The 21271-nt window shown below is 49.1% G+C and overlaps 1 protein-coding gene across 2 annotated transcripts in view; it reads right to left on the reverse strand.

Moving 5' to 3' along the window:
• Positions 1 to 1092: 1092 nt before the first annotated feature.
• Positions 1093 to 21271, reverse strand: part of LOC138480670 (zinc finger protein 436-like) — an 83470-nt gene continuing 63291 nt past the window's right edge. Inside the window, exon 3 of one of the 2 annotated variants that reach the window (XM_069612344.1) lies at positions 1093 to 3484. In XM_069612344.1, coding sequence (XP_069468445.1) covers positions 2427 to 3484 — 1058 coding nt within the window. In that variant the 3' untranslated portion in view covers positions 1093 to 2426. The remainder of the gene's footprint in view (positions 3485 to 21271) is intronic. The other variant, XM_069612343.1, reaches the window with a different exon arrangement.

The following is a 21271-nucleotide window of genomic DNA, read 5'->3' on the forward strand; positions in this document are numbered from 1 at the left end:
GGCAATGAGACAGGATAGCCTCCACGCTTCTCACAAATGCCCACATTCCAAACAACCTAGCTTAAGGGACTATATAGAGCCGCAACAAGACTGGGCCTTAAGTCGTACCAATGTAAAGCACCGAGCGGGCCACGAGATGGGTGTTTAGTCCTCCATTCGGCCTTTTGAAGATGGCTGTAGTGCTCTGAAGGACGACCCATCTTAGGCACAAATGACTCCATCTAGAGTCCACAGAAGAAACTTAAATGTAGTTCAAGTGAAAATCCTTAGTCAGAAAGGCCACAGAGTTGGTGTTGGAGGGTGGCCCAATATGTTAATTGATGTATGCAAGGAGTGCATGCATGTGATTGGTTTAGACCAGTAGGGGGAGAACCACTGAGATGTGATAGTCAATAAAGGCATATTTTATGTTTGGTATGCCAATGTAGACCAATTTCCTACAAACACCCAAAATACAATGACACGTCTAGTAGTGGGATTATCTGGAGACCACGTAAAGTGAGACCTCATAAATGTGGTCGAGTAAGATGCGCCATCATCCACCTTGCCGGTGCAGCAGGAAGTTCGACACCCAACCAAACTCTGCTAGTAGACCACAGTCCTCTGATTTCTTACAAGTCTCTTCATTCTCAAGGGCAAAAGCAAACTGAAATTCCAAGTGCAGAAAAATCGCAGGATAACCAAACCCTAACATAAATGTCTGGTGGGGTGACAAACCCTTGTTGGGTGTGGGCGCTGGCTGGATTCGAGGATCCAATGTTGCACATTTTTGCTTATTATAACAATCTAGTAATAGTCCAGTCTTCGAATTATATGCACAGTGTTTTTTATTGGTGCTCAGATACAGTATTTACAACCATACTCCCCCCGGAACCCAAAGACTTTGGTTTCCCAGAAGCTGCTCGGCGGGTCATGGGAATAACGCCGCCGGATCGCTAGCAGCGTTATTCCCATGACCCGCCAAGTAGCTTCCGGGAAACCAAAGTCTTTGGGTTTCGGGGGGGATGGGATGGGGGGTGATAGGTATGGTTGCAAATGCTGTATCTGAACACCAATAAAACACCATGCGTATAATTCGAAGACTGGACTATTACTAGATTGTTATAATAAGCAAGAATGTGCAACATTGGATCCTCAAATTCAGCCAGCGCCCACACCCAACAAGGGTTGGTCACCCCACCAAGCATCAAACCACCCGGGAACCCAGGAGTTTGTTCCCTGACAAACCATGTGCTAGGCTGCAGGCAAAACTACAACCACCAAAATAAGGTGCACAGGGGACCGGCTGTCCCGACGCCAAACTCCCAACCCCTTTGAAACTATAAAATAAATGTCTTCTAGCAACTGCACTTGAATAGCACAAAACTGATGCAATTATGCTGCGGCCGGATTCTTATTCCAGGGGTGCTGGCGTAGCCATCAAGGACTGCGCCACACAGACAGTCATCATTGTTGCACCTCAAATTATACTGACTTATCCTTTCCTTAATGCAAATAATGTGATCCAGCCATTGCTGCGATGGTGCAGGACTACCCTCAACACATAGAAAGAGTTTAAGCAGCCGCCATAGCAGACAGGCTGCAAACAACTCTGAGCCCCTAGTTCACAGAATGTGCAGCCTTTCAGTAGGGGTTCTCCAGGTTAGGTTTCTTTTTTTCATACATACTCACACTCTTAGGTGTGCCTGTGCTCTAAAGTTTATTATTAAACATTGAGTACAAAGTGTGTGCACTTTTTCAATGACTGCATTGGCCCAGAGTTTCCTAGTTATGGTCCAGTTGTATTTGAGGTACTTTTGTGAAGTACAAAATTAGATCTACTCGAGTTACACATTGTGCTTACCTTTGTTAATGCCCCAAAATTGAGCTTCCTATTTGCCAACATGGCATGACGGTAATGAACATTGTTCAGAAGTCCGGGAATAACCGGGTAATGCTCTGCACTAAACCAGTGACAGCTATTTGCAACCTTTACATCATCTACGCCTCTGTTCACAATGTTCCTGCCCATCTTCACTATGTTATTAAAGTTATTATAACTGGGAAACTACTTAATGTGACTCTAGTTGTGGGGTGTACTTTCTGCACCATTACATTGTGTCCCATTTCATAGCATTGGAAATCAATACACCATCTTCAAAATTCATAATTCTGTTTTGGCGTGCAGGACAAGTTTCCCATGTTTTTTATGCAATAGTGAAGAATGGCCACTGCATCCATCAGGCCACTTTCCTCTGTATTCCTATGGTCAATCCCTCTGTCAAAACCACAATAGAAACACCCTGCAAGGCAATCACCCATGCCATATTACAGGGTCCACGGGCCTGCGGCGGTCCTTTATATGTATAGTAAAGCATTGGCGACAAAGGCAATACCATAGTCATTAATCCGAGGGCTGATTTCTCCTTTGTGGCATCCTCCAAGTATCACATTTGCTTCACATTTTGGTGTATTCTCCTATGTACAATCAAGTTGGATGGTTGACTGAAACACTTCCCGCATTCTGTGCATGAATAGGGCTTCTCTCCTGTGTGCAGTCGCTGGTGCATGGTCAGATGTTCTGCTCGGCTAAAGCTCTTCTGGCATTCCAAGCACGTGAATGGCTTCACCCCAGAGTGAATCTTCTGATGTCTCTTCAGATACAATGGCCTGCTGAAACTCTTCCCACAGTCACATGCAAAGGCTTTCTCCTGTGTAATCGAGTCCCTGGTGGTCAGGTTTTGGGATTCCTGGGATACACCATCAGCAGAGATTCGTTTACTCTTATGCATCCTCTGGTGCGTGATATGTTGGGATGATGAAATGAAGCTCTTCCCACAGTCACTGCACGAGTAGGGTTTTTCTCCTGTGTGTACACGTACGTGTACTTTTAGACCAGATGAATTGCGGAAACCCTTTCTACAGTAGGTGCAAATGTAAGGTTTCTCATTTGTATGTAATCTCTGATGAACAATCAGTGCAGATGACTGGCTGAAAGTCTTCAAGCATTCGCTGCATTTATAGGGTTTCTCTCCAGTGTGTCTCCGTTGATGGAGTGTTAAATGTTCCATACGGCTAAAACTCTTTCCACACTCATTACATGTAAATGAGTTTTTTCTGGTGTGCGTTTGGCTATGTGTTTTTAGGTGTGATAACTGCTTAAAACTCTTCCCACATACGCTGCATATATACAGTCTTGGTGCGGCATGTGTTTCCTGATGGCTTTTTAACTCTGAAAAATGGCCAAAGCTTTCTCCACATTCTGAACATATATGAACTCCACTCTCAGCTTCTCTTTGTTGATCCTCGTAGTCCTCCGGTTTCATGTTCTCTTCTGTTTTTCTCAGACTCCCTTGTAACGCATTATTCTTTTTGTAGGTTTCGACAAGTTGTGTACTCTTCGGAGGCCCGCCTTTGCCTTCTACTAACAATGATCCCAATATCCTAGAATTTTTTTCAGGATTCCTCAACTTCTTATTCTTCTTGGGGTCAGTGTCTTCTAGGTCTAAAAATAGAAAAGTATTATTAGTTGTAACAGGTGCTCACGTGGCCATGTACAGAATAAACAGGATTGGAATATCAAAATGATCTTTAGGAGCGGGGGGCAGTGTTGGCCACCAGCTTTCACATTACATCAGAAAATAATGATTATCCTGGACAAACATGGTCTGGATTAAGTAACTTTATGTATGTACTCAGCCCAGACATTGACAGAAACAAACACACTTTTATCAGTGCCAAATGACTCTCCGAGCAGGACTAAAGTAAAACCGTGAAAACAGAAAGCTGGGCTGGCATGCTCGAGGCCTAAATCAGTGTCGGCCTAGACCAAAGTGGAAGTTGTGAATCACATTTTCACTATGAGATGAGTAATATACTTTATAGTATTCAATAGCATGCAAACCCAAGCTTCCATTATGCTGAGCTCTGGATCTCTGGCCCGATCACAGCTCGTCAAGCAGATGTCCAATCTACATGTACGCAGAGGGATGTGTGGAGGGAGGTACTGTGAATGCACTGAAACATGATCAACAAGCACAATTTGCTTGCAATGACATGAAACTGTGGTCAGCCAACGTTGCTTTGGGGCCTGGTCTACCGATTCCTAAGATGGAGAGGGCGATGCAGAGAACGGCCAGCGAGGAGAGATGAATACTCTGAAATCGAAAGATGGGATAGCCTGTTGCCGTCTGCAGGCATTTTTTGAATGAAGATACTGCAGGAAGTACTGAATTTTGCTGGGCGATGGTGGATAATGTGTGGATATTGTGTGAACAGGTTTAGAACCATCCCTTCATTTGCACCGAGGAAAGGTTTTCATGGTTGTTGAAAGGCGCAATCCAGTTCTCATCTATTTTCACCTTACAGCTCCATGTCGTCCTCCTTCCAACATGTTCAAGCCCCATGCACCCATTGGTACTGGGATTCTCGTCACAGCAATTTAACCTGCAAGCATCCAATGCTCCCCCAATTACCAAATAGTTTGACCTCACTTGGAAAGGAGCAGCACAGTGGGGTGTGAGGTGAATATTCTTGAGGGGTGGAGTTTGCCCTCACCACCCATCATGAAAAACTGTTATTCTGGAGCTCCTGCACCAGGGCTTTCTCTACCCCAAACAGGAGTGCCACATTCTTGGCTATTCCCGCCATCACCCACCACTAGCAATGGAGAGTGGAAGTTTAAAGTACCGCGACAAGAAATCCCATTACAAACAGCAATGGAAACTAGACGCCTGAACGGTCTCCTTCATCAGGGCATGCGGCTACAACCCTGCGCTGTAAGATGAATAGAGCGTGTTCCCTTCACCCACTCTAAAAACTGTGCTGGGATAGACCGCTTTATCGCCAATGCGACATTGGAAGTCACAGGGCATCTCCGCTTCACAAATATCCTTTACATTATTTTTATTTTGACTGCAGAGAAAAGTAAATTTGGTTACACTTTGTAGTGGAATTTCTTTGGGGAAATTCTCTGCAGTCTGTTATAGGGTCACTAAGGCACTCTTCTTGACAACCAAAGAAAACATTGCTTCAGCCTTCCTTTGACCAATAGTTAAAATGTTTGTTGCCTTTTGCCACAATCTAATCTAGTAGAAACAATGCCAAACACACTCAGCCTGCCAATATCTCATACAGTGTCTCCAATTCAAAAAGGACAAAAATTAAGGAGTTGACTATTTGGGAGTCATTAAGCTTGTGTAAGTGAAAAGAGGCGTGTTCAGAAAAGTTAGATTTTCTCACTGTAACCCCTTTCCCTTCAGAGATACAAACTGCAGTTCTTTATTTGGGAAATAGTGGAGAGGAAGTGGGGGGGTTGGGGAGTCTTGGTAGGGAATGGAAGCTGCAGGGGCTGACGGAGGGGTAGGGGTTTGGTGGGGTGAACCCCCCCCCCATTTTTTTAACAATTGGGGCAAGAGAGGGTGGCGGGTGGACGAAGAGATGTCCTTTTTTTCATTTTTGTAGATCAGCTAAAACCAGTCTTTTTGAGAATGAGAAAATGACATCGAACCATTTCTATTCATGACTTGGGAGTAGCCTGGGAAAGGGGGAGGTTTGATGGGGACACATGCATTGGACTAGAGCTGGGAGAACACCGTAGAACCACCAAGAAGAGGTTTAAGAACAGCAATGGTGATGGGTAAACAGGCACTCCTTAGTGTGCGGGCATCCCAGGTAGGCGGTTTAGCTCAAGAAGCAACTGGGACAGCATGAGGAATGAGTTCAGAAAGGCTTTTGGAGGATAAATTAAGATCAATCCTCTTGAGACAAGGGGGAAGGGTATTTTGGAGTCAATACCATTGGCCGAAGGTTTTCAAAAGAGCTTGGCCATCGGGGGGTCTCAGAACGTTGCAGGGCCTCTGAGTAGCCAGTATTCTGATCAGCATCATCTTTCTATCCCAGTTCTTATACATGTTAGCTTTGCTAACCCTTCCCCTTAATGGGTATTGGGGGCTAAAGGGCCCAAGCCCAATGAGAGGGGCACATTCATTCAAACATTTTTTGAGGCCACTATAGTCAAAAGCAGGCTTATCAGAACATTATCCAAATGTGGATTTGACTTTGAATCAATAAATCCTATTAAATTGGCCTCCCTGATCATGGACTCTGCAGTCCTGGAACTCCCAGGCTGGTAGAACTATGAACATACATGTTAGCATTCACACCTCAGTCACCCACAGGAACAAGGAAGAGGTGCAAGACTCTGAAGGAGATTTGGAAACGTGGATAGCTAGTGGGTCATCACTGGAGTACAGCAAAACTACACTTCATAAACTATAGAAGAAGCTTCCAAAAAGCAGTTGAGTGGTTAAAGCTAGCTAGCCAGATGAGCATGCCAGAAACCCTAAGAAACGTGGATCGAGATGCCACCAGGGGGCACAGGCAAAATGGCTGCCTGAGCACTGTGCTCCATCCCCAGCCTTGGAACAATCGCAGTGATCTCGAGTTCACCAGCACCCGAGCCCCTGTAGGAACGCCATTTTGAACGGGGGAGGCTGCGCTAACCCAGTGGAGCCCAGTAGAGTGAACAGAGGCTGCCCCTATTCAGCTAATCAGGGCACCTTCATATTGGAACGGAACCTGCCGGCTCCACAAGGCACTGTGCAAGCCACCCTGACAATGTGGAGGCAGAGCAGAGTTCACACGGGAATGCAACGGGAGACTGGACCCGAGCTGCAGACCGCCATATCGCCAGGGAGGAGGAGTGGAGAGTCCCTGCCCGTCTTAAGGTTGTGGTGGGTAGGGACTGAAGGCCCTACACACCCCAGACTGTCCGTCTGTGCATCGCGGGCGCACACAGCTGGGGGCACAGCAACTCCCGACTCAGGACCCGGGGACTGCCGCTTGATTGCGCCATGGGAACATTGAATCCGGAGGGACCCCACATCAGCAAGGGCATCGAGGAGGGGGCGCCTGCCTGCCTTGTGGTACCGGTGGGTAGGCTGCGAGGACCCTGTGGACTCGAGGCCGATTGATCTCATGGTCCCGTTGCGGACGGCTGAGGGACGGCCATATCAGACACCGGGGCCATGTTGGGGGCTGCCTCCAGTCTCCGGGGGGAGCCCTCTGATGCTGTCGGGATCACCCGAGGGTAGTGGACACGTCGGCGGACAGCCGGCGTGTCTCGAGCAGGTAGTCACCCTGCGGCGCCCAGTGTCACCGGGCGCAGGATCCACCGTGCGGGGGTGTCACCCCCTGACTCCAGCGGTCGCGGCCCCGAAGCCACTCGGGCCGCGCCGCACACACAAGGCCACGACCACGTGGCAGGCCCACACCGCACAAGAGAAACAGACACGAGTTGCCACTTCCTGGGGCTCTGCTGCTCTGCCCTCCCAGCACCAGCAGAGCCCCTTTTATTAAAGGAGCACGTGAGCGTCATGACAGTCACGGCGCTCACGTTGCCCAACTAGACCCCCACACAACATCCCTTCTTTATTATAACCAAACAAAATCAAGCAAAACCCACCACAAACATTTGGTGCATTCCAGTCCGCGCACCACGTCGCTACTCAAACCCAAACATTTTTTTTTTTACACCGCAAAACAAAACAGGTGTGTTCCAGTCCCCACACCATGGGGCCCTATGACGGGGTCCTCCCACTCAGAATATTCTGGGATCAAACTGGCCCTCGGCGCCGCTGCAGGACAAGAAGAATATATTCTCTTCGTACTCCTCCCCCATATCATACGGTGCTTCTCGGGGACTCTCCGTCACCTGGACTGCCGCCACCTTGGGGGTCCTTCACCTCACTCCCCCCTGATGCCCCCGCCATGCCGGCTGGGGCTGGAGCGAGACACACTCATGCGAAATTGTCTCCTTTCTCGCACCTTCCACAGATTTGTCCCATCGCCGGGCAGTCCTGCGGGTGGGGCAGATCCCACCCACACTGCTGACATATTGAGGCATTGGGGTCTCTCTTCGGCCAGTCTCCCCTCCTCATCACTCTTCCTCCTGGCCACCTGCTGACAGCCGCCACCTCCTCACCCTTCACTTGCTCCGTGGGGACCTCCATCTTTAGGTGGTGTCTAGAGGAATCCATGACCGAGGCCCGCACCTCCGCCAGTTCCTGGGCCCGGCCAAGCTCCAGTATTCGATCGAGGGTCAGCGCTGGGTCCCTCAGAACCTGCTTGCGCGGTTTGATGGAGCTGCAGCCATAGATGATTTGCGCCCGGATCTCGTCCTCCTCGAAGTTCCCCAGGTCACAGGCCAATGCAATGCCGCGCAGCTTCCCATGGAATGCATCAAGGCTTTCCGCTTCCTCCCGCTTCGCACACCTCATCCTGAACCTCTCATAGTCCCTGTTGACCATGGGTCTGAAGTATTCGTTCAGGGCTGCGACGGCTGCACCGTACGATTGATCTCGGGGCTTTAATGTCTTGAATAGTCTCTGGACGGCCAACCCGGCAGAGTATAGGAGTGTTGGGCGTTTGGCTGCGTCTTTGATCTCCATTGCCTCGAAATACAACTCCAGGTTCTCCACCCAGGCCACCCACCGGGCCCCCAGGCTTGCCGGCGCACCCAGGACATCAAAATGGGGTATTGGTGCCAGCTAACCCCTACATACCCCTTCGTCGTCCAACATGCTGTTGGCAGGTCAGGACGTCATCTGCCAATCACTAGTGTTGATGTGCGCTTGCCGTTGCCGGGCTCAGGTAGCGGTCGATGGGTGCCTGGTGTTCTTCCTGCCCAGGGGCGCACGAGCACTCCAGGTGGAGCCGCAACCCCAGTCCTTGGCACACGTGCGACTTGTGGAGTTGCACTGCCCGTTTCCCGGGCCCTTCCAAAGTCTCTCCCTCCCTGGTTGATTTCACCGGGGCCACTTGGTCTCTCCTGCCCAGGGCGCACGAGCACTCCGATCGGAGCCGCTACCCTCAGGCTCAGTGCAACTGTGACCTGCAGGAGGGGTTGGCGTTATATTATATTCGCCCCTCCTCCGAGTTGCCTGGCCAGGTCCAGGGTCCACCCGTGACAGAGGTGCAGAAGGATTACCCTCTTCTTAGTGGCCTTTGGCCTTCCCAGGCTGATCACCGCTGCGACCCGGGTACTGGAATCTTCTTTCCTTGGGCCCCGCAGGCTATATGGGAGGTGGCTGCTCCCACTTCTTTTTATTATTGGCCCGGACACTGATGGGCCTCCCTTTCCTTTGTCTGGGCCACAACGTGATGAGGCCCCGCCCCTTTACTGCACCGCGAGGAAAGGAAACCCCTCACTGCTTTTTTTTTTTTAAACCGAACTGTTTTCACCCTTCGGCAGCCCAGACTGAGTCAATCGCGCTCCCCGGTCTAATGGGGAACGCTGCCGCGGGACGGATCTTCAGGCCCCGCCCCCTTCCATTGTTCGGGAGCTTGGCCCACGCTGGGGCCGGGCCGCCGCTGTCCCAGGCATGGGCCTTCACAGGCTCCGCCCCCTTTCCTTCATTGTTAGCCTGGGCTCCTTCCAGCCTCCACCGCGGGCCGAACACCCACACGGCCGCCGACTGCAGCCGTGTGTGCGGGTCCCCTCTCTGCCCACCACCGAGACCAGCTGGCGGGCGCGACCCCGTCGCCAGTGTTGGGGGCTGCCTCCACTTTGACGGGATCACCCGAGGGTAGTGGACATGTCGGCGGACAGCCGGCGTGTCTCGAGCAGGTAGTCACCCTGCGGCTCCCGGTGTCACCGGGCGCAGGATCCACCGTGCGGGGGTGTCACCCCCTGACTCCAGCGGTCGCGGCCCCGAGGGCACTCGGGCCGCGCCGCACACACAAGGCCACGACCACGTGGCAAGCCCACACCGCACAAGAAACACAGACACGAGTTGCCACTTCCTGGAGCTCTACTGCTCTGCCCTCACAGCGCCAGCAGAGCCCCTTTTATTCAAGGAGCACGTGAGCGTCATGACAGTCACGGCGCTCACGTTGCCCAACAACTAGACCCCCACACAACAGGCCACTTGAGGAGGGACGTGCTGTACATATCTGACCCCAGGAGGGGAGACCCAAGTGTGACATTGCCACGCTGAGGCTGCCGGGGAGAGGGGCCTCAGCAGACGGAGGCAGTCACGAAGGTCACCTTGCACGTTACAGGCTGGGCCTCTTGGACATGGATGCGGTAGCAAGGAGAAGGACAGCAGCACAGAGGTCAGTGAGTGCTGCTCCCCCGTCCCCCAAGAGTTCCCCAGAGTCCAGGGGGACAGCATGGAACAGAGACACTCCAACCGCGGGGAAGACCCCCCCCCCCCCCCCCGGCACAGGGTATGTCTTCATTGCTCTGCACCTAGGCTTCTGGTGGGGTCCGCCCTCAGGGTGCAGCCGCAACACGGCAGGGCGTTGCTTGTGGGCCTTGCCTGGGGTTCTGGCAGAAACGGGATCAGTACAGTGGCAGTCCCCCAACTGGGCCGTCAGTGTACCATAAGTGTGCTGCTGGAACATCACCACCCCTGATCAGCCTGAGACACAGCCCTGAGGGAGATGGCAGGGTTAAACCGGCACAGGGCATCAAGTCTATACTCGCTTCTTTACAGGTTACATTTATTATAACCAATCTCTTTAGAGGTAGAGGAGGTAGAGGAGGTAGAGGAGGAGGAGGTAGAGGAGGAGGAGGTGGAGGAGGAGGAGGAGGAGGAGGAGGAGGTGGAGGAGGAGGAGGAGGAGGAGGAGGAGGAGGAGGCTGATCCTTTATTACCTCACTTGTTGCACATAAGAGTTGCTGAGTGAAGACTGGGCTTGCCTCTAGGCCCTCTGACACTGTTCATTCAATTAGTATTGCCACGGGATACCAGGGGCCTATTGGAAGCTTCACGCACAGCAACCCTGGTGCACAGCTATGTTTCCTTCACTTTCAGATCTGGGACTACTGTGGAACTCAACCATTAACTACAGCCTTTAACGCGGCTGACAACTTGCGGCTTCTAATCCTCGGCCGCTCAGCTTTTCAAGTCTCTCGCAGCTTTGTTTTCTCTGTGTCTCAGTGCTCCCATATCAACATCTCTTTCCCCAGCCCACACACCTCTGAGGGGGCTCAAGAAACACTGTTAAACTCCGGTAAAAGGAAAAGCACCCACAGGCAAAACGACTTCCTGAGTCCCGCCACCTCCCAGCTCATTAACCCTTCCTCTGCCAGCTCCTAGTGTTTCCTGTGCTGCCGGGACCCTCATCTTTACAGACTTCCCCCCCCTCCCTTGGCCCCTTCATTCGGGAAGGGCATGGGAGCGTGACAGGTAGTCGGCTTGTGCCATCAGTTTCCCAGGTCGGTGGACCGTCCAAAAGGAATATGGTTGTAGGGATAGAGACTGTTAGGCAGAATCCTGTGCAGTGCCCTTAGGGACCACTACACACAATTAAGACTACATGTGGCAATACAAGTTTTACCTTTGGTACAAGCCTGTACTACTATGTTAGAGTGGCATCAGTAGCGGAGCAGCCAAGCTTATCTCAAGAGTATATGAGCAGTAGCAGAGATTACACAAAGGGACCACAATTACTGTGACTCGAGCAAACACTGACTCAAGGTTTCAGGTAAAACATATAAGTACATTTATTTTTAAACCGTTTGTTATCAGCACGACACTATTAATTCAAAAACCACACATAAAATATACTACAACTAACCAATTCACACACAATATACTTCAAGATAAGTACCCTGTGTTTTAGCGGACCGGTATTGTGAAACAAAAGACGTTACCAGGGATACACTTGCGATCACTTTTTGACAGTAATGACAGTTCGGTCTTACTAAAGAAACGGGTATCCGCAGCAAGAAATGTTACCGGGGCAAAAACACACTTAGCACCCGAGATACCCAGAGAGAGTTGGGGGCAAACATCATAGACAATACTTTTGTGAAGGCAGACAGAATCAGACATCACGCTTAGACAGAAATTCAAAAGTCAACAGGCCAGAGCCAGTGTGAAGTGGAACCTGGTTCCTGTTGTCGAGGATCACACAGTCGGATAGTTCACGATTCAACGTAGCCAGGAGGATTTGGATATTGTCAACAGAGGAAGCAAAAGTTATAAGATGGAGGGAAGACAAGGGCAAGCCTTGGAGACGAAGAAAAGGGATTCACCCAGATTCCTTGAGCAGAACACAGTACCTTATTCAATGAAGAAGCTGGTGCCACGCAGTTGTTCCTGGTAGTTTCCTGCAGACCCACGGTTCCTGGAGCTTCGATACGAAGGAGGACGTCTGGAGGGGTCTGCACCACACAGGGATGAAGCCGGCAGCAGCGACGGTGAATAAAAGGTGCGCTCCTTAAAAACAGGAGGGGCTCTTCAGATGGCTATCCGGACCACTACAGCAGTGTGCAGCGATGTCAACCAAGAAGAGGATCCTCTGGCTGTAGAAGATGAGCTGGTGATCCCCACCAAGCTCAAGGGAAGACGACTCCGGGCTGGATCTTCTCTGGTCGTCGAAGGGTAGATAGCTCAGGACTGCAGCAGGGCTTCACAGGGACGGGATAGTTGCAGCAATCTACTTCTTCTCTGCTTCTCTTCGGTTCCTTGTAGTTCCAGTGGTGACTGACTTCTAGCCCAAGTGACCTGCCTTTTATGCGAAAATCCCCCTTTCACACAGCCTGGTTGTCAATCATGGAGCAGGGGGGTTGTCCGGCCCAGACAACCACCTCAGCCAATCATGGCAAAGTGCGACTTGGGTTTCCTAGCATACCCTGTGCAGGGGGTAACTACACTCCTCCCTCACATTCAACCCACCTAGACACCCAGGCGCCTGGAGTAGGCCTTCTTGGCAGAAGCCCACCAAAAGACGGTGAATAAAGAAGGCAACCCTGGTTTGCCGCGCAAAGTAAAACACAAGAAGAACTTTAACAAAAAGAAATGGTGTATAAACCCGACCGGAGCCAAAAGAAAAAGCATTTGGTCAAGCGGGTTTAAGTTTGAAGCTAATATAATAGCCTAAAACAATACCACATTTATATAGTATAATCGCGGTAGAAAAGTTAGGGGACATACCACTGCCACCAGCCAAGTCTAAATGTTAAAAGAGCAAAACAATGCTCTAGGAGGTACAGATAAAAAGGGCTATGGGTTAACCCTTTCCAGTACTCTATGTAAGATGGGCTGTACTGGATCTGTGGTTAAATGACTAAGTAAAGTTAATGGCAACTTTAGCCTTTTCTGGGGACAGTAGTCAGCCTCAGAAATGGAGTTGGTGGGAAGTCTAAAAGACAACCCTGTGTCACTGCACTGAAGGTGCTGTGTAACACACACAAGAAGGGGGCTACTGAAGTGGTGTACTCCAGAGTATACAATCACAAAAACAGATGAAATACACATGGCAAAGCACAAGTAAGAGTGGGAAAAAGGGGTACACTCTTACAAAGTGGAAAAACAAACTCCAGAAATCCAGCAAAGCTGCTGGGGGACTCACTAGGTAAGGGAAATTAGCCATTGAATGAGAATTCTCTCTAACAGAGACTATCGCAGGATCCTCGGATTCATATCTTTGTTTCGAGCCAATCAGACCAAGGGCGCGTGATCAGTTACCAAGGTGAACTGCCGTCCCAAAAGGTAGTACCCTAGGGATTCTACCACCCATTTGACAGCCAAGCACTCCTTTTCAAATGGTAGCATAGCCCAGTCCGTGTGGTAGGAGTTTTCTACTGATGAACAGGATAGGTCTTTCTGCTTCCCCTGTGTTCTGGAACAGGATTGCTCCTATCCTGGACCCAGAGGCTTTGGCGGTGTAAGTAGAAGGGGGCTGTGTAATCTGGTCATTGTAGCAATGCCCGATCGGTTAGCGCATTCTTCAAGGCCAAGGCGGCGGCTTCTGTCTCCTTCGTTCACCAGGCCTGGTCTTTTGTCTTGGTCGCCTGCAACAAGTCTGTAAGGGGTGAGCCGATGGTGGAGAAATGAGGGATGAAGCGACAATAGTATCATACAAAGCCTATGAAGGCTCATACCCGTCTAGAGTTGGCTGGGAACTGAAGTTTTTGAATTGCTTCCATCTTTTCTTTTTGGAGTCGAATAGTACCTTGATCCACGAAGTATCCCAATTATTTTGTGTGAAAGTATGCCATCCGTGTCTTCTGATTGTTGACATGTAGCCCAGCTTGAAGAAATGTACTTAGGCTAGCTCTCAGGTGTTTCAAGTGTTCTTCCCAGTTTGGACTATATACAATAAATAATGTCATCCAGGTAGGTTCCCGCATACTGGTCATGCGATCTCAACAGGGTATTCATTAGTCTTTGAAACGTTGCCGGGGCTCCACGTAGGACAAATGGGAGCACCGTAAACCGATAAAGCCCAAAAGGGGCCGCAAAGGCAGTCTTTTGCTTCTCCGGTCGTAAAGGAATCTGCCAGTACCCCTTTGACAGGTCTATGATGGTGATGAACCTGGCTCCTCCCAATTTGTCTAAAAGATCTGATTCTGGGCATTGGATAGGCATCACATTTTGAGACTTCATTGAGCTTGCAAAAGTCTATGCAAAACCAGACACTACCATTGGGTTTGGGGACTAATACAATGGAGCAGCACCATTGGCTGCAGGATGGCTCTATCACCCCCATGCGTAGCATCTACTGGATTTCCTGGTTGACATCTTGTATTCTGGCTTCCAACCGTTTCCCCAGAGTCGTCTCGATGCTGTGGTAGGCTCTGTTGGCATGTCCTGGTAGCGAGGAGAATACTGTGGTAAATCCATTGATAACCCCGTTCTAGCTATTTTCGTTTGGAGGGTTGTAGCTCTGGATTCATGGTTAGGGCCTAATTTCCGATATGATCTCCACTTTGTCCCATCTCTTCCAAGTCATTTCTCTCAATGTTTATCATGGCCACATAGATGGTAGTTTGAGCCATTTCTTTAGGAAGTTGACGTGACACGTCTATACGGGAACCTTCCTGTCTTCTTGGCATTTTCTGGACGTGACAGGTCTGACAACTTGTTCTACCATGTACGGACCTCTCCACGCAGCTAGCATCTTGTTCTCGCAGGTGGGTAGGAGTACTAACACCTTGTCACCCGTTTGAAAGGTTCGTATTTGGGTGCCCTTGTTCTATTGTTTCTCTTGTCCCTGTTGTGCTTGTTGGAGGTGGGTTTGTGTGATTGTCTGCAGTTTCTCTACCCTCTCGCTCAGCTGGGCTGCATATTCAGTCAGGTTGATCTCTAGTCAGGGTTGTTCTTCCCAGTCTTCTTTCAATAGGTCCAAAAGGGATCTTGCAGATCTTCGGAAAAGCAGCTCGAAAGGGGCAAACCCTGTGGAGGATGCAGTGTGTTCCAAAGGGTCACAAGTATCCACGGAACCAGTCTGTCCCAATTTCTTTCTTCTGGTTTCATGGTCTTCCTCAACATCTGCTTAACTGTCTGGTTATAACGCTCCACCAGCACATCGGTTTGTGGATGATAGCTGTTCTTAACTGTTCGATGTGTAAGGTTTCACAGACTTGCTTGAGGACTGTAGACATAAGATTTGTGCCCCTATCTGTCACGATTTCTTGGGGTATGCCCACTCGTGCTATGAATGGAATTAGGACGTCACAGATTTGTTGCGCATTGGTGCGTCAGGATTCCATGGCATATTTCCACATTTTCAAAGGGACACTTTATTAGAAAACTACCATTTAGGAGGCTACATCATCATAGATATTTGTAGGAGTAATGTTGAGTGATGTTTGGGTGTTTGTTCTGAATTAAACATCTGATTGTTTACTTAAGTTTCCTTAATGTAAAATTATTCAGGAAGTGCCTAATTTCCCAAGCCAAGATGGAGGGTCCGTTCCACAACAGTGATTGGATGAGAGATGCTGTGAGGTAGTTTGGAACTTTCACTAAGATTCTAAACTGCCTTTCATTCCAGTTTCCTTAGAGGAAGGTTGCAGTTATTTAGCTCTCTAGAAAATTTAACTAAAGTGATCTTTAGAAACTTTTTAAGAAGGAAAAAACTACTGAGAAGAGAAAGTTATTTCAAGAAGAACTCATCCAGTGTTGAAAGAAGAAATTCTATACAGATGAAGCAAGCTAAGTCAATAAGTGGTTAACACTTATTATTTTGTTATCAATTTAATATCTACTATTGGAGTCAAGAAGTTATTTTGAAACAATATTCGTTTGAGAAAGTAATCCTACTAAGCTATGAACTTTCAAGTGCTCTTTGCTCGTGTTGTTTACCGGCTGGTAAAGTAAACTTTCGCTTCCCTGTAATTGCGGCTGCATTTACATTTAATATTAATAATTTTCCAGTTGGAATAGTATTTCTGAATCTAGGTATATATTGTTTACATGAGTCCATTTTTAGTGGTGTTTTACAATGCTAAATTATCGAATGTTATTTGAATTCATGCGTGCGCGTGAAGTTCGTCATAGATTGTTTGAGTGAAGTACCTTAAAACGTGCATCGGGCGTCCTCTGTTTAGCTCCTGATACTTCCTGGTTGTGACGTATTATTCAATTGGCTTCCGTTTGGGTAGTGCTTAATTTCTAGTGCGCGGACCCTTTCCATTGTGCGTGTGTGCTCGGTTCCTTTTCAACTGCGCGGTTCATCTCTCTGGAGTGCACGGTGTGCGCGGTTCCTCTTCTACTGCACGGTTCATCTCTCCAGAGTGCGCGGTGTGCGCGGTTCCTCTTCTACTGCGCGGTTCATCTTCCAGAAGTGCGCAGTGCCGTTTGCTTCGTGTTTTTTTTGTTAGCTTCATTTCATTTGAGAGCACATCTTCAGTCAAGTATTCCTATATTCATCATGGGAGTTCAGGTACGAGCACGCTAGTTCCAGATGTCAATAGTAGCGTGTTTCTCTTCAACATTTGTACTGCAGTAAGTGAAAGTTACCAAGAAAAAAATATAAACTTTTGATTGTGAATTTCCGACATCAATATTCTGACAAGAACACTTTAAAATCTCAAGACTATTATTTGAAGGATTTTTAAATTAAGATACTTGAGACTATAAGTTTGAGTAAAAGAAGATATTAAAGATTCAGAAAGAAAGATACTGAGCTATATTAAGCCTATCAGCTATCAAGCATAGGCTGCAGGTATATATGAGAATGCATTACTTACCGTAAAAGCATTTCTGATGGTTGTATCTGCTTAGATTCACATGCTGTGCATAGGTCCGACATCCAGTGGTCACTGCGGAGTATTGCATCTTGTTTTTCGTAGTCGAAAAGGGGACGTCGACCAGGCGTGTCTGAAACACTATCCCTATAGTGACGTGCGTTGTACCCACAATCCCTCACGCGTCGAGGTCCCTCTGTTTGTATTTTGTCTGCCCTGAGGGAGCCTTCTAGACGTGAGTGAGTACAGAAAGAGAGAGAGATATATAAAGGAAGTCTATGTTCCTTCCATCCGAGCGGGGAGGAAGGGTGGGCGCATGTGAATCTAAGCAGATACAACCATCAGAAATGCTTTTACGGTAAGTAATGCATTCTCTTCTGATGTTTGTTAATCTGCTTAGAATCACATGCTGTGCATAGACTAGCGAGCAGTACCCGGAGTTGGCGGTGGGTTATGAGAAGGAACAGTAGAGAAAAGGTGTCGTAATACTGCCTGTCCCACCTGGGAGTCAGATCTAGAGTGTGTATCTAGACAGTAGTGTTTTGTAAAGGTGTGCACAGAACTCCAGGTAGCCGCTTTGCAGATGGACTCAAGGGGAACATTTGCAATGAATGCTATGGATGCCCCCGTGCCTCGAGTAGAGTGTGCTCTTGGCTTAAAGGGTAGTTCTCTCTTAGCAAGAGTATAGCAGAGAGTGATGCATTGAACAATCCATCTAGAAATAGTGGATTTTGAAACCGCATCTCCTTCTCTTCCTGCTGCCACCGAGACGAAGAACTGATTAGTCTTCCTCAATGGTCTGGTTCTTTCCATGTAGAACATGACCGCCCTGCGTACATCAAGTGTGTGCAGAGTCCTTTCTCCCAAATTGGAAGGATTTTGAAAGAACGTTGGTAGTTCTATAGACTGGTTTACGTGGAATTTAGAAATAAATTTCGGAGCAAACCTAGGGTGAGTGCGTAGAACCACTTTATCTTTGTGAACTGTAACAAAGGGGTCTAGAATAGAAAGAGCCTGAAGTTCACTTACTCTCCTGATGGAGGTGATAGCTATTAAAAAAGCAGTCTTAAGAGTAAGATGTTTAAGGGATGCTTTGTGCATGGGTTCGAATGGAGAGCCCATGAGTCTGGTAAGTACCACATTAAGGTCCCATCCGGGAGCAGGGTCAGCTATCGGTGGGTGTATTCTTTTTACTCCCTCCATGAATGCCTTTATAACTGGGATCCTCCACCACGACACTTTGAGTTGGGAGGTGGTGTATGCAGAAAGTGCCGCTAGGTGGACTTTAATGGAGTTAAACACTAGGCCTGAATCCAAGAGATGGGTCAGGTATAGTACCACATGTGTGGGAGAGCAGTCAATAGGGTTGATGCTTTTACTCCTGCACCAGATGACAAATCTCTTCCACTTGCTAGAATAGCAGTGGCGAGTGTTCGGTTTTCTGGCTTCCCTGAGGATGTCCATGCATCTTTGCGGGAGTTGTAGATGTCCGAACTCTATGACCTCAGGAGCCAAGCTGCTAAATTCATGTTCTGGGGGCATGGGTGCAGAGTCCTGCCCTTGTTCTGAGATAGCATGTTGTACGGGCAGGGGAGTTTTACTGGGGGAGATAGAGACATCTCCATCAAGTGAGCGAACCATGGCTGTCGGGCCCACATTGGGGCCACCAGTATCATGGTCACTTGTTCCTGGTGCATCTTGTGCACCACCTTGTTGAGAAGGGGAGTCGGGGGAAAAGCGTAAACAAATTTCCCTGACCATTGCATCGATAGACCGTTCCCCTTGGATTGGTTCTGGGGGTACCTGGAGGCGTAACTTAGGCATTGAGAGTTCTCCAGGGTTGCGAACAGGTCTATTTCTGGGAATCCCCATTGTGTGAAGACGTCGAAGACTATGTCTTCGTGCAGACGCCATTCGTACTCTTCGGGCAGGGGGAAATCTCTGCTGAGTCTGTCTGCCAGCAGATTGAGTTCCCCGGGTACATGTAGTGATAGTAGGAACATGTCCTGTTTGAGAGCCCACTTCCATATATTCTGGGCTAGTTTGGACAAGCCTGGAGAGTGGGTGCCCCCCTGCTTGTTGATGTAGTACATGGCTGTAGTGCTGTCCTTAAGGACCATTACTGTCTTGCCTTGTAGGTGTTCTTGGAAGGCATTTAGCGCCTTGAATACCGCTAGTAGCTCCAGTAGATTGATGCGTTTGGATGCTACGTTCGGAGTCCACACTCCGTGAGCAGTCTGATGGTATAGGTGAGCACCCCATCCTGTGAGGGATGCGTCTGTGGTTAGAGTGGCTTCCGCCGCGGGTGTGGCAAAGGGTTTTCCTTTTTCCATGTTCCCCTTTGTCCACCACTGTAGCGAGAGAACCAAGGCCTGCGAGACCACCACTAGATCGTCCCATTGTCCGCTGGCCTGACACCACTGGCTGTTGAGCCACTCTTGCATTGGGCGCATGCGCAGGCGCGCGTGAGGTACCAAATAAATACACAACGCCATCATTCCTAGCAAGCGCATTGCTTTGCGTACCGTCACCTCTCGGCCGGTCACATATTGGGGGATCTGAAACAGCATGTTTTGGACCCTCTCTTTGGAGGGGAAGACGAGGCCGTCCCTTGTTTGAATTAGAGCCCCTAGAAATTGTTTGATTTGACTGGGGTCTAGACTGGACTTCTTTTCGTTGATGGAGAAGCCCAGTTGGAACAAAAGGTCTACCGTCTTTTGGGTATTGGAGAAACATGTTTCGTAGGAGTCCCCTGTTATGAGCCAGTCGTCGAGGTAAGGGTAAACTGGGATGGACAACCTGCGCAGGTGGGCCGCAGCCACTGCCAGTACCTTTGTGAATACCCTTGGTGCTGAAGCTATACCGAAGGGTAGCACCTTGAACTGGTAGTGTTTGCCCTCTATCATGAACCTTAGGTATTTTCTGTGTGCTGGCAACATTGAAATATGAAAGTATGCATCTTTCATGTCCAATGTTGTCATGTAATCTCCCTGTGAAAGCAGCGGGATCACGTCCTGTAAGGTCACCATACAAAACTTTTGGGGTTTGATAAACTTGTTCGCTGGGCGCAGATCTAATACAGGGCGCATGGTTAGATCCTTTTTGGGTACAAGGAAGTACACTGAATAAATACCTTCCGTTACCTGAGATAGAGGCACGACCTCTATGGCTCCTTTTTCCAGCAGTTGTTGTACTTCTTGAAGAAGGATGGCAAGATGTTCCGGCGTCAACCGCCGTCCCCTCGGGGGTCTGTAGGATGGGGAACTGTTGAATTCGATACAGTATCCGTGGGCTACGGTGGAAAGTACCCAACGGTCTGACGTTATCTCCTCCCATGCAGGAAGAAAGGATGTTATCCGGCCCCCGACCGGTGTTGCATGGGAGGGGACGCGAATCTTCGCGTCACTTGGAGTTGTTGGGGGCTTGGGAGCCTCTGGGGGTGGATCCCCGACCTCTCCCTTTGCCCCGGCGTTGGCCTCTTTGGCTGTACTGGCCACTATTGGCTTGGTAATTGGTGGCAGGGTATTGCTGATGGTGACCTTGTTGTTGTTGCCGTTGGCCACGAAAAAAGCGCTTGTTGCCATAGCCGCGTCTGGTAGTGGGCTTAGAGATCTGGTCAAGAGTCTTGATAGTGTCGAACTCTTTTTTGGCCATCTCTAGGGCTTCATCTACCGCTTTTCCGAAGAGGTTGGCGTCCTCGACAGGTTTATTTATTAAAGACGCCTGTGTCTCCGGTTTAAAGCCTGAGTTGCGCAGCCATACATGGCGCTTTAGGAGTATTCCTTGTACCAGGGAACGTCCTGCTGTTTCTGCCGCGTCCAGAGAGTTTTTTACAATGCTCTGGTTCACTTGTGTTCCTTCGCCAATAGTCGACAGTAGGCGTGTACGTAAAGGCTCCGGTGCTTCCTCTGCGTCTTTGCGCAGTTTGGCCCACTGCGCGTCTGCGTAGCTCGCAAGCAAGGAATTGTTGTTGGCAATTCTTGCTGAGAAGGCAGCCGAGGAAGTAACTCTTTTTGCAAGGGCATATAGCCTCTTGCCCTCCTTGTCAGGGGGTGCCTCACTGGTGGAAAGTGGTACCCCTGCCCTCTTTCTAGTATTAGATACAACTAGGGAGTCCGGTATGGAATGTCCCCTAATGTAGAGCGGGTCTGAGGGTGAAGGAGCGAAAAGTTTCTCAATCCGTGGATTGACCCCTCTGATCAATGCGGGAGTGGACAGCGACGGGGTGATCCTCCTTTTAACTGAGGCGAGGAGTGGAATGGTCTGGCTGACCGGGGGTTTTTCTTTAATGACTCTTTCTACAAA

The sequence above is a fragment of the Ambystoma mexicanum genome, chromosome 5p (assembly GCF_040938575.1).
Source record: "Ambystoma mexicanum isolate Mex_15411 chromosome 5p, UKY_AmexF1_1, whole genome shotgun sequence".
Taxonomy (NCBI): Eukaryota; Metazoa; Chordata; class Amphibia; order Caudata; family Ambystomatidae; genus Ambystoma; species Ambystoma mexicanum.